Here is a 10890-nt window from a genome sequence, read left to right on the forward strand (position 1 = left end):
CCTGACTTCTAGTGTGTCCTTCCAGCCTGTCTCTCCCACACTGTGAAGTTTTCCCAGCCTGGGGATGCCAGCTAGGATCCAGCCAGTTCTTTGTCTCATGGCCACAATGACTCTTCTCCCCAAAATGGGCCTCCCGGAAGGACATCTCAGATCAGATGAACATCCACATTGATCTTTTGTGGCAAGTTCCCCAGTGGGAATGGGCACAGCTTACTGATGCATGCTGGGGAAAGCAGGTGGCAGAGTGGGTAACAAGGAGGGCAGGAGCCTATGCTCCCATGCACTGGCATCTCCTATGGAGTCTGTGAAAGAGTAGGCACAGGGCCCAGCCTCCAAGGGTCACTGCAGGCCTGAGCTGGAACCTGGCATCTGCATTAGTGCCGCGCTTCCCTGGCGATTCAAGCGCTGGTGACATTTCAGTACTCTGTGTTTACCCTTTCCTTGGCCTGAGAAATCCAGACCTGTGACCTTCGAGCTTTGTGCTTACCTTTATAACTCAATTATGTTGAGGGTCTTAATAAACAGTGGGAGAGGAAGTGGGGAGCTGTGGGAGAACTTGAGCATTGGGGGGCACTGAGCTGCACGCCTATGACATTGCACGCCTACCCACACAGCATCCACAGTGTACCACAGTTCCAGGCAATGGAGTTTGAAGAAATTATTCCTTCAGGTGATTGCGTGTTAAAAGGAGAGACCGCAGGAATGTCTTTTGACATAGGTTCAAAGTGTGGGAAATGACGAGCAACACTGGGGCTTGGTAGGAATTCAGAATCTTGGGCCCCATGCTGGGGACCCAGATCTTGAAGTGACTGAATATATTCCAATGTGAGACCCGTTGACTCAACGGCTCCAACTGGGCGCCACACTTTGTTCTGTCTCTTGCATGATTTTCTCACTGCACGTGACCCCAGCGTTTAATGGCTGTGTTGAAGACCGCCTGGTCCAGGGCTGGGTAATCACAGGTCTTTCTGATGCAACCCTGTGAGGTGTTTCTTATTGGGATTAGACTTCATGCATCTAGGGTAGATGGGAAAGAGGGAGTGGAAGGTTTTGTCTTCTCTTCTAATAATCACCCTGAAATACATGGGTGGCATGGTCCAATGGTTGGGGAAAGAGCTAGGTGGGATGCAGGGAAAGGAAGGAAAAGCTGGCCTGACAAGGATGAAAACCGGAGCAGAGCCTGCATCTGCACCAACACAGGTGGCCTGCCAGAGTTGGCCTTCTTCACCATCAAGCTGTCCACGTATCTGGCCTAGGATGTTGGCACTGGGGCAGCTGAAGTCTTGGCCCCTGCCACAGGATGACCAGGAAAGCCCCCACAGCCACCCTCCATCAAGGGCATGTAGGCAACTCAACATTATCAACCCTTCACTGTGGCTGCCTTTGGCCTGGAACCAGAGAGCAGAAAGAATTCTGAGGAATTCAGCTCCAGCTGACATGCAGTGGTTTGACTGCAAAATGCCCCCATGAGCTCCTGTGCTTGAGTGCTTGGTCCTTAGTGGGTGACACTCTTTGGAAGGGTTGTGAAACTTCTAGGAGGTGAAGTCTCACTGAAGGAGGTGAGTCACTGCAGTGGGGGGGGGGGAGGGTTGGGTGGCTTGAGGATTTACCTCACAGCCCTACTTCCTGTTCACCCTCTGGTTCCTGACCATGGACACAAGGTGACCACTTGGTCACCTGCTCCTGCTGCCATGACTTCCCCACCGTGGGTGACTGTACCTCTGGGATCATAAGCCAAAATACACCCTTTACTTCTGTATTGGCCACAAGTAAAGGAAGGAATACAGATATTGGTCCTAGCTCAAGGGTTCCCAAACTTCAGTCTGCAGGACCAGGTGGCCATGTGACAAGTAAGAAGAGTCAGTGGGTCTGTAGGGCTCCAGAGAGCTTACAGTTGCAACCAGCGTTTTGGGCATACAGGCCCGGGCATGTCAGGTCTCCTATTTTTCAGGATAATCTAGACTTTGGGGATTTTTATGTTCAAGTCTGTTTTTCAAATGCCAGCAATGAAGCTGATATTTAAAAAATAGCCAACCAAACAGACTGACATGTGAGCTAGAATTTCACTGTGTTGAGTTTTTCCTTTTCGCTTGGGCATCCCAGGTGGTCTGAGCATCTAAGCTTCATGGGCTGCACCGGGCGATTAGGCAAAGGCAAACAGCACACCTGGAACTGAAGACCCAGCGTAGACAAAAAAGGGGGGCGGATTCCTGCCAGCGTCCATTGCTTGCGGAAATCGAGACAAAGTCTTTTTGTAATGAATGTAACTGGCCTGTGTGTGCATGCATATTCATATGCCTGGTGGTGAACATGCCCTTGTGTATGTATGCATGTCTGCATACTTTTGAGTGCACATGCACTTACATGTGCAGATGCATGCATACGTGTGCATGTGGTGGCCAGAACCCAATATTGGGTGCCCTCTGCAATGATTTTCCACTTTCTTTTTAAAATCTTTATTTATTTATCTGAAAACAGAGAGAGAAAGACAGAGACTGAGAGAGAATGGGCATAGCAGGTCTCTTGCCACTTGCAAACAAACTCCAGATGTATTTGCCATTTTGTGCATCTGGCTTTATGTAGGTATTGGGGAACTGAACCCAGGCTGTCAGGCTTTCAAGCAAGCACCTTAGCTGGTGAGCCATCTGCCCAAACCCGGCTTAGAGGGTATAATTTACCATGCCAGGAGGAGGGTCCACAATACCCCTGAGGCCATCAGGCTAATGCCGCCATGTCAGTAGTAGTGCATTGGCCCACAATCTTCCAGTGATTGTATTCATGATCTTACAGCAACTGTCATCTGCATAGGACAAGTGGAGGCAGAGGAAGAACAAAGGAAGGTGGAGAGTATATAAACTTTTTTAAGTTTTTTTAAATTTTATTTTACTTTTAAAAGAAAGCAAATGTTCTTGTTGATTTTGAAGAGGTTCTACCACACCCATGTAGTCTGGACACGGAAGGAAATTACGGTAAACTTCAGGACTCCCTGGGTGTCTGCCAAGAAGAAGGTGACAGATTTGTGACCAGAACCCAGTGGATTAGCAGCTTCTCAAGCAGCCTCCCTGAAGACAAGCTGGCCCTGGTCACTGAGCTGCTAGCACCATGAGGGAAGAGCCAGGGGACCTGGCTCTGAGCAAGAGAGCCGGCGCTGGAGCAAGTCCTGTCTCATAATCAGGCACAGCCCAGTCTGGCCCTGTTAGGAAGTGAAAAAGCCATTGTTCACCTGGTTTAGCCTTTCTGGTAAGAAGCCACTTCAGAGGTGAAGGGTGCTGCCTGGGATGGGGACATGTTAGGGAAGGGAACCACCCTTCCTTTAGCCTCAGGGACATGAGAGAGAGAGCCCTTCACATTTCTTCTCTATGCTGCCATTGTCTCCAGCTGCAGCTCTCTGACATCCTGGGGTCCAAAGTCATTTGGGTGGGCCACACTGGCAGGTTTGAGGCAGGACATGGCTTTCCAGGGAGAGGTGGTACACTGTGGGAGTAGAGCCTGTGGGCTGTGGGCAGAACGGGGCTGTGCTGTGACTGAGGGCTGCAGCCCCCAAGCTGAGGTAAGGCCCTGTTGTACCCAGTGCTGTGGGTGCCCCGTGCCATGCTCTTCCTGTCATTCCTCTTCAGCAACATCATGACCCTGTGTGACCCCAGGACACTGTGAGCCTTTCCATGTTATGCACACTGGGAACAGAAGACGGGGCCACGTTCCCACTGGGGCCAAGATGGACCAGTGTGTGGATTCCAGCCAGGGCAGAGACAAGATGCCGGAGGCCATTAAGAGAAGCAGCCTCACCCTCCCTCCCTTCCTTCTTCTTTCCTTTTCTTTTTCCTTTTTGGTCTTTTTTGTTTATTATTTTAGAGACAGAGTGTGTGTGTGTGAGAGAGAGAGAATTGATATGCCAGGGCCTCAGCCACTGAAATCTAACTCCAGACACTCACACCACCTAGTGGGCATGTGCAACCTTGTACTTGCCTCACCTTTCTGCATCTAGCTTACATGGAATCTGGAGAGTCAAACATGGGTCCTTAGGCTTTGCAGGCAAGCAAGCACCTTAACCACTAAGCAATCTCTCCAGCCCTTCTTTTCTTTTTCATGTGACCATTGTGCTTGCTGGGCCATTTACAGGAGTACAAGTAAGTCAGGAAGCAGTGACAACCCCAGGAATTCCCCTCCTCCAACATGGTATTTGAACAGTCACTGGGAATCAAGTTCTTAAACATGTAACTTGGGTTTTCACCATAAAGTTCAAAGAAACTTCCAGTCGAGGACATAATGTGCCCTCATCACCATGAAGTAGACTGTGGCCTGTTTATAGGTGGACACCGTGAGGTTTGGGGATGGGCAGGTGAGGTCTTGAACTTCATCATAGAAGTTGACCATGGAATAAACAAGGGCTGGTGCTGGTGTGCTCTGATGAAACTGGTCTAACTCAGCATTTACTTCTATGGACCAAACAGATCTCAGCCTAGGCCAGAGTGGCTGAAAGAGGCCGAGTCACCAGGAGGATGAGACCCGGAAGGTGGGTGACAGACAGGGTATGGGGGTGGGACAGAGGCCATTACAGAAGTTGCCAGTGTGAAAGTGTGAAGAAGTTTTAAAAATTAATGACAACAATGAATATGGTGATGAGACATTAACAGATTTTTAAAAATATATCTTATTTATTTATTGACAGAGAGAAAGAGAGAGAGACAGAAAATGGGTGTGCCAGGGCCTCCAGCCACTGAAAACAAACTCCAGACACATGTGCCACCATGTGCATCTGGCTTATATGGGATCTGAGGAATCAAACCTGGGTCCTCAGGTTTCACAGGCAAGTGCCTTAACCATTAGACAATCTCTCCAGCCCCCTTCACTGATGTTTTCCACTCACTTTAAAGACTCCTCAGGCTTCACAATGACCAGGTGGTTCATGGGCATTGTCTCTTCAATGTCAACTCATTTCCAACGAGCTCAGACTTTGTCCAGCAATCCAGTGTTGATACTTGCTGCTGGATAGTTTGCGTATTGAGGGGGTATATTAAGTTACTTTCCCTGTTGCTAAAATGAAAATCCCCAACAAGAAGAACCTTAAGGAAGTGTTTATGTTGGTTCAGTTTTAGGGCACAGTCCACCATGGTGGGAAAGGCGTGGGCACAGGAGTGTGAATCAGCTGGTCACACTGTGTCCATAGTCAGGCATCAGAGAGCGATGAAGCTGGTGCCCAGCTTGCTTTCTGCTGGGCACCAGCTCAAGGACGGTGCTGTCCCTAGTCAGGGTGGGTGTCCCCACCACAGGCATTCCTAGAGATTGCTCTCCTCTGCGACGCAAGAGCCAACTGTGACGGCAATAGTGACTGTCACGGAAGGATCAGCCCCGCCCCTTCGTAACAAGCGTGTGTGTCTCCAAGCATGCGGAATGTCCCCTGGGGAGTGAAATCACCCTTTGTTGAGAATTTCTGAAGAAACCCCGTCTATAACACAGCCACATGTGCTCGCTCTCTTGGTGGCAGGGTCTTCCTGCCAACATCCAGCCGCTCCTTCCTGGCCCCTTGGTGAACCTGCTGGCCTAACCTTCTACTTCCCTCTTTCACCCTCACCCAACACATCGCTCTCTCTCTCTCTGAGGAGCCACCGTCTCTCATTGTACCTAGCCTGGGTCCTGTTATCTCCTCAGATGGAGACCTGACTCGTGGCCATTTAAAACAATAATGAATATCTTCTTTTGGGATCCATAGGTACAGAGCTGTGAGCTGAAGGATGACAATGACGACGGCACCGATGCACTGTGTTAGGTCAGATGTCCTCTAGCGTGATCAGGCCACAGTGCCTGTTGCTTGCCATGACTTACTCCTCTCTGTTCTCTGCAAACAGGCCACTGCAACAGCCAGGCTGGTTTGTACCCTGCGCAGGTGCACCTGACCTTGTTGCTGGCTCCTGCCTGTGGCTTCCCTGGTCAGGGCCTGGCCTTAAAGGTCGTGAGCACCACTGAATATGGGCGGAAACAGAACGCGGCCTGCCGGCATCCGTGTAGGTCTGTCTGACACTTCAGGAGTTCCCTGAGCAGTCAAAGACACACGCTCCAGAGCAATGGAGTAGTGCTTGTGTGCACGTGTGTGTGTGTGTGTTCACACATGTGTGCAGGCTGGGGTGCGTTCCCAGAGGAACAGAATGCATAAGCGGACTCTTCCCTGTGGCCTAACACCCAAGGAGCAGCTGCAAGAAGCCGAGGGGCTCTGCTGGAGGGAAGGCTGGGGGTCGGCGAGGCCCAGCAGTGGGGCTTTGTCAGGGTCTTCAGAGAGCTGAGATGCGTCACCAGGCCAGTGGCACAAACCTTTGTCATCACACGGCTGCCTCTGGGCCGGCGCTTCCTGCGGGTGGTGGAAAGAAGTGGGGTGCGGGGCTCCGAGGCCGGCTCACCTGCTGGAATAGCGATGCGGCTCCGCCTCACGGAGCACTCGCCCTGGGCCATGGTGCGGTACCTGTTCTCTGCTTCGTCCTCAGCACCCTCCCCAAGCCAGGGATGGAATCTAGAGCCCCGCACTCCATTTATGAGCTTCTCCACTCCTTTCTTGTTTGCTTTTATTTTGAGACAAGGTACCACTAAGTTGCCCAGACAGACCTTGAACATGCCCTCCTTTCTGCCTCAGCCTTCCAAGTAGCTGGCATTGCAGGCCTGTACCGTGAGGCTCAGCTGAAATAAACCGTTTTATGAAGCAAACCTGCCAACTCTCTGCCCGGCGGAAAACCAGTTGCAGCTGCTGGGCGGGGAGGGCGCCCTGGGAGCACGAGGAGTTGGAATGCAGCTCAGCGCTGGCGCTGCCAGTCTGGTGTGACAGCTGAGATGGCCCTGTCCCCGGTGGTGGGAGAGTGGGGACACTTTTCTTCACATCGTGGAGGACCAGGACGCAGAGTGCTCAGGATGCTTCAGAAGACAGCTGTCGCGTCCATCGCCCACCCTCGGTGACCGACTTCTAGCCAAGCTATGGTCCTAGGGTTTGTTTCACAACCTCCTGGAACCCCAGCGCCTCCAGCTGGGGACCAAGTGTTCCATCGAATGAGCCTGTGGGGGACATTTCACCATAACAACTAACAATAAAATGCTAAAGGAACATGACAATATATTTTTATATGTTCCTAGTCTTGTCAAAAAACAAAGTATCTGCATGAGCACAGATGAATGACCCAAAAGAGATGTCGTACATCATTTGTGGTGCCATGTTCCATGCGTGGATTTCTCCTTCATAGCTTTCTATAATTTCTCGATTATATGCCCTGAGAGTATATGACTTTTGTAGTCTGGGAAAAGTCCAGGAAGGTATTTACAACCCCGACTGCTGCACGCATACAGAACCACTGGTCCCTCACCTGGGTGTCCACCCTCGTCCCTCCCCTCCGTCCCCATCTCTCTGCAGTCCTTGGAAAGTCTACATTGTTTCCTTGGTTTCTTTCTGGGTTTGATGTTGGGAAGTGGCTGTCCCCAGATGTTTGTTCCTGAGGAAGTGTCCACTTCCCTCATGGCCTCCTCAGCACATCCCCATGAGCATTTGCTGACAGGTTGTTGGTTGCTGATCATCCCAGGAAACGCACCAAATTGGGGCTGGGTCTCATTATGCATGCATGTAAGTGCAGCTACCCTGGACATTGAGGCAGGAGGATCACAAATTCAAGGTCTTCTTGGGATACAGAGTTGAGTTCAAGGTGAAGCTGGGAAACTAAGAGCTTGTTTCAAAAGAGAAGGTAAGGAGAAGGCTGGGGGTTTAGCTCAACAGAGGAGGGTTTACCCAGCATGTGTGAGGCTCTGTGGCCAACGAAACTTGCTGAAGCAAGTGTGAGGTGGTCTTCCCTGCTGCTCAGGTGAGGCCACTGACCCAGATGTGCACCCTAGCATCGTGTCCAACATTACGTGAAAGCCATGTGCTTGAATCTTCCCGTGTGTGTTTGAACCCTCCAGTATCTGCCTGCTTGTTGGACAAGCTGCCTGACCATCAGGGCAAGATCCCCTGACACCCCTTTGGTGTGGCCCCTTCCGTGTCCCAGCAACAGTCACAAGGGGTAGCGTGGGCCTCACCTTTTACTTTCTGTGGCCCCAGCCCAAGAGCAAGGGCCTGATTGTCTTGTTCTGACTGTGTCCTCGGAGCGGCTTCCTTCCTGTGCAACCTCAAGCCGGTCACTCAGCACTCTCGTGTGGGTGTCCTCAGTCATAACAGTGATGGGGTGCCCATGCAGGGGTCCTGTGGGAATTGAGAGTTACAGTAGAGGTGCTGGGGAGATGGACAGTGGAGAAAGTACTTGCTGCATGACCAGTTTGGATGCCCAGCACCACATAAATGCCAGGCAGGCATGTGACCCCATAATCTCAGCACTTGGGAGGTGGAGGTTGGGGATCCTGGGGCTGAGGTGGAGATTGGGGCTCCTGGGGCTAGCAGGTGAGCTAGATGAGTTGAATTGGTGAGCTCTCCCTTTCAGTGAGAGACTCTGCCACAGTAAATAAGGTGGAGAGATTGTAGAAGATACCCGATGTCAAACTCTGGCTTCCAATTCATGTGCAAACATGTACATGGTCACCTGCACACACACACACACACACACACACACACATTCATATGCATATGAACTTGCATACACAAACACACACATATCACACACACATACATACACACACAGGCATGCCCACAGACACATGTGCACACACACACAGTCAGATGCATATGAACTTGCATACAAAAACACACACATATCACACACACACACATATACACGCATATATATGCACACACATATATACACACATACAGTACACACACACTCCAAATAAAAGTTGCAGTGGCAGGGTGTTTACAATAAAGGTGGGCACGAAGTAAGCGAGAAGTAGCTGCTGTCACTATTACTGTTGTTAGTGGCCAGTGTTGTTGCCTAGGGCATGTGGCCTTCAGATTTCTCATAAAAGCACTGCTTTACTTCTCAGGGACTTTCCTGCCCTCACCAGGGCAGGCTCCTCCTGCCCACTGACTTGACTTCCCTGCCCAGCCCTCTGCAGCCACCTCCATGCCCACTCACTTCCTCTCCATTCCTCTGTCATCAGGGAGGTTGGCCACTGGTTTCTTCACAGGTTGGCACCGTGCTGACAAGCAGAAAGCCATGGCGCCAGGCTCACATCTGGCCTGACCATCAGCTGGACTGTATGGCATCACTGTGCCCTGGGTCCTACAAAACAGGAATGCGCCACGGAGCCAGACCAGGATCTGCAGAGACTCTGTGGTCTGGCGCGACGTGTCCCAGGTGGGCCCAGTGGGAGGAAGCCTCACCCTGGCAGACTGCGTCTCCTTAGGAAGGAAGCTCAAGTCTGTTTTGCAACTGGTGGCAAAGTGACATGGTGCAGGAGCCACCGAACACTCTGAAGAAAGTGGAAATGTGTGTGTGTGTGTGTGTGTGTGCGTGTGTGAGCGCAATTGAGATAAATGACAATTCAAAACTGGCTTCTTGGCCTTAGGCTCTTAATTGCCTTTGGTCCATGGAGCTGACAAGCCCTGTTGGCTTCCAGATGTAAAAGTGAGTCTCCGGGTACAGAAGATAGGGGGCCCTGGAAATAGATGCTTTGGGATGCTTTGTTAACAGGGCCAGGGAGCGGGAGCCTGGAGTCAGGCAGGATTCCAGCAGGACGCTCTCAGTGGGTCTGAGTTTGCATTTGGCTGGTAAGAACTGTGGGCTCTGTGGAGGGAACACCGCAGGCTCTGAGGTGGCTCCACAAACACACACGAGGCTGGGAAAGGCAGAGCAAGGGAAGTGAGTTTCTCAACAGCAGGACTTCACAGCACCTTTAATGTGCTGATAGTGACAGGTTTTGTGTGTGTGTGTGTGTGTGTGTGTGTGTGTGTGTGTGTGTGTTTAACAAAAGCTTGTTGTTACGTTTCTGTGTGTCTATGTGTATGATGTGCCTGTGAATTTATATGTATGTGAAAACACATGTGTGTGCAGGTGCATGTGGAGGCCACAGGTCAATGTCACGTGTCCTCCTTAGTCACTTTCCACCTTATTTTCCTGAGAAAAGGTCTGTCTCTGAATCCAGAGCTCACCAGCTCACACAGGCTAGCTAGACCTCCCAGGTTCTCCTGCCTGCTCTTTCCCAGCACTGGATTGATTACAGGCACGCGCCTCACTTTCAGACTTTTTTTTCAAGGTAGTTCTGTCTGACCTGGAGTTTACTATGTATTCCTAGGGTGGCCTCGAACTCACAACAATCCTACTACCTCTGCCTCCTGAGTGTTGGGATTAAAGGCGTGCGCCACCATGCCCGGCTTGTGCTCAGCTTTTACGTGGGCACTGGGGGATCTGAACTCAGGTCCTAAGTTTGCATGGCAACACTTTACCCACTGAGCCATCTCCCCAGCTTTTACTAAACACTCATCCTGGGCCAGAAACAGTGCGCAGAGCTCCCCTTGGCCCTGTTTGTTTGTAACACAAGCAAGACGGGAAGAGGGGACTTACAGAGACGTGCGCTCTGACTCCAGGCTGTCAGGGACGCTGAGCCCCCAGTTCCTGAGCTGGAAGGCAGAGGCTCTGAAGGGCAGAGGGCTTCTGGTCCTGTGAGGGGATTAGCCGAAGTGTCCTGTCCTCTGTCTCTTCCCATTCCTATCTCTCTGTAGGAAGGAACACAGCGGAGTGAGGAGGCTCTGGGACATTTGCAAAGTTATGGGTAAAGTAAATCCTCAAGTGGCTGTTGTTTGTGTTGAAATCTCAGTGCCGCAGCTCTATATCTGTGTTATTTTGGGAAATTTACTTAACACCTCAGCTGTAAATTGGTATGTTGACCATCCCTTACTGATGGGCTTAAGATTTCTTTCCAGTTAATATACATAAAGTGTGGAAAGTTTTAATACGTACGGTTTAACTAAAGACAACTGTTCCCCACCCATCT

General features: G+C 50.9%; 1 protein-coding gene across 1 annotated transcript in view; it reads left to right on the forward strand.

Moving 5' to 3' along the window:
* Positions 1-6016, forward strand: part of Cdh26 (cadherin 26) — a 72357-nt gene extending 66341 nt beyond the window's left edge. Inside the window, exons 17-18 of the mRNA XM_045157078.1 lie at positions 5711-5762; positions 5847-6016. Coding sequence (XP_045013013.1) covers positions 5711-5762; positions 5847-6016 — 222 coding nt within the window. The remainder of the gene's footprint in view (positions 1-5710; positions 5763-5846) is intronic.
* The last annotated feature ends 4874 nt before the right edge of the window (positions 6017-10890 follow it).

This window comes from Jaculus jaculus, chromosome 8 (genome assembly GCF_020740685.1).
Source record: "Jaculus jaculus isolate mJacJac1 chromosome 8, mJacJac1.mat.Y.cur, whole genome shotgun sequence".
NCBI lineage: Eukaryota > Metazoa > Chordata > Mammalia > Rodentia > Dipodidae > Jaculus > Jaculus jaculus.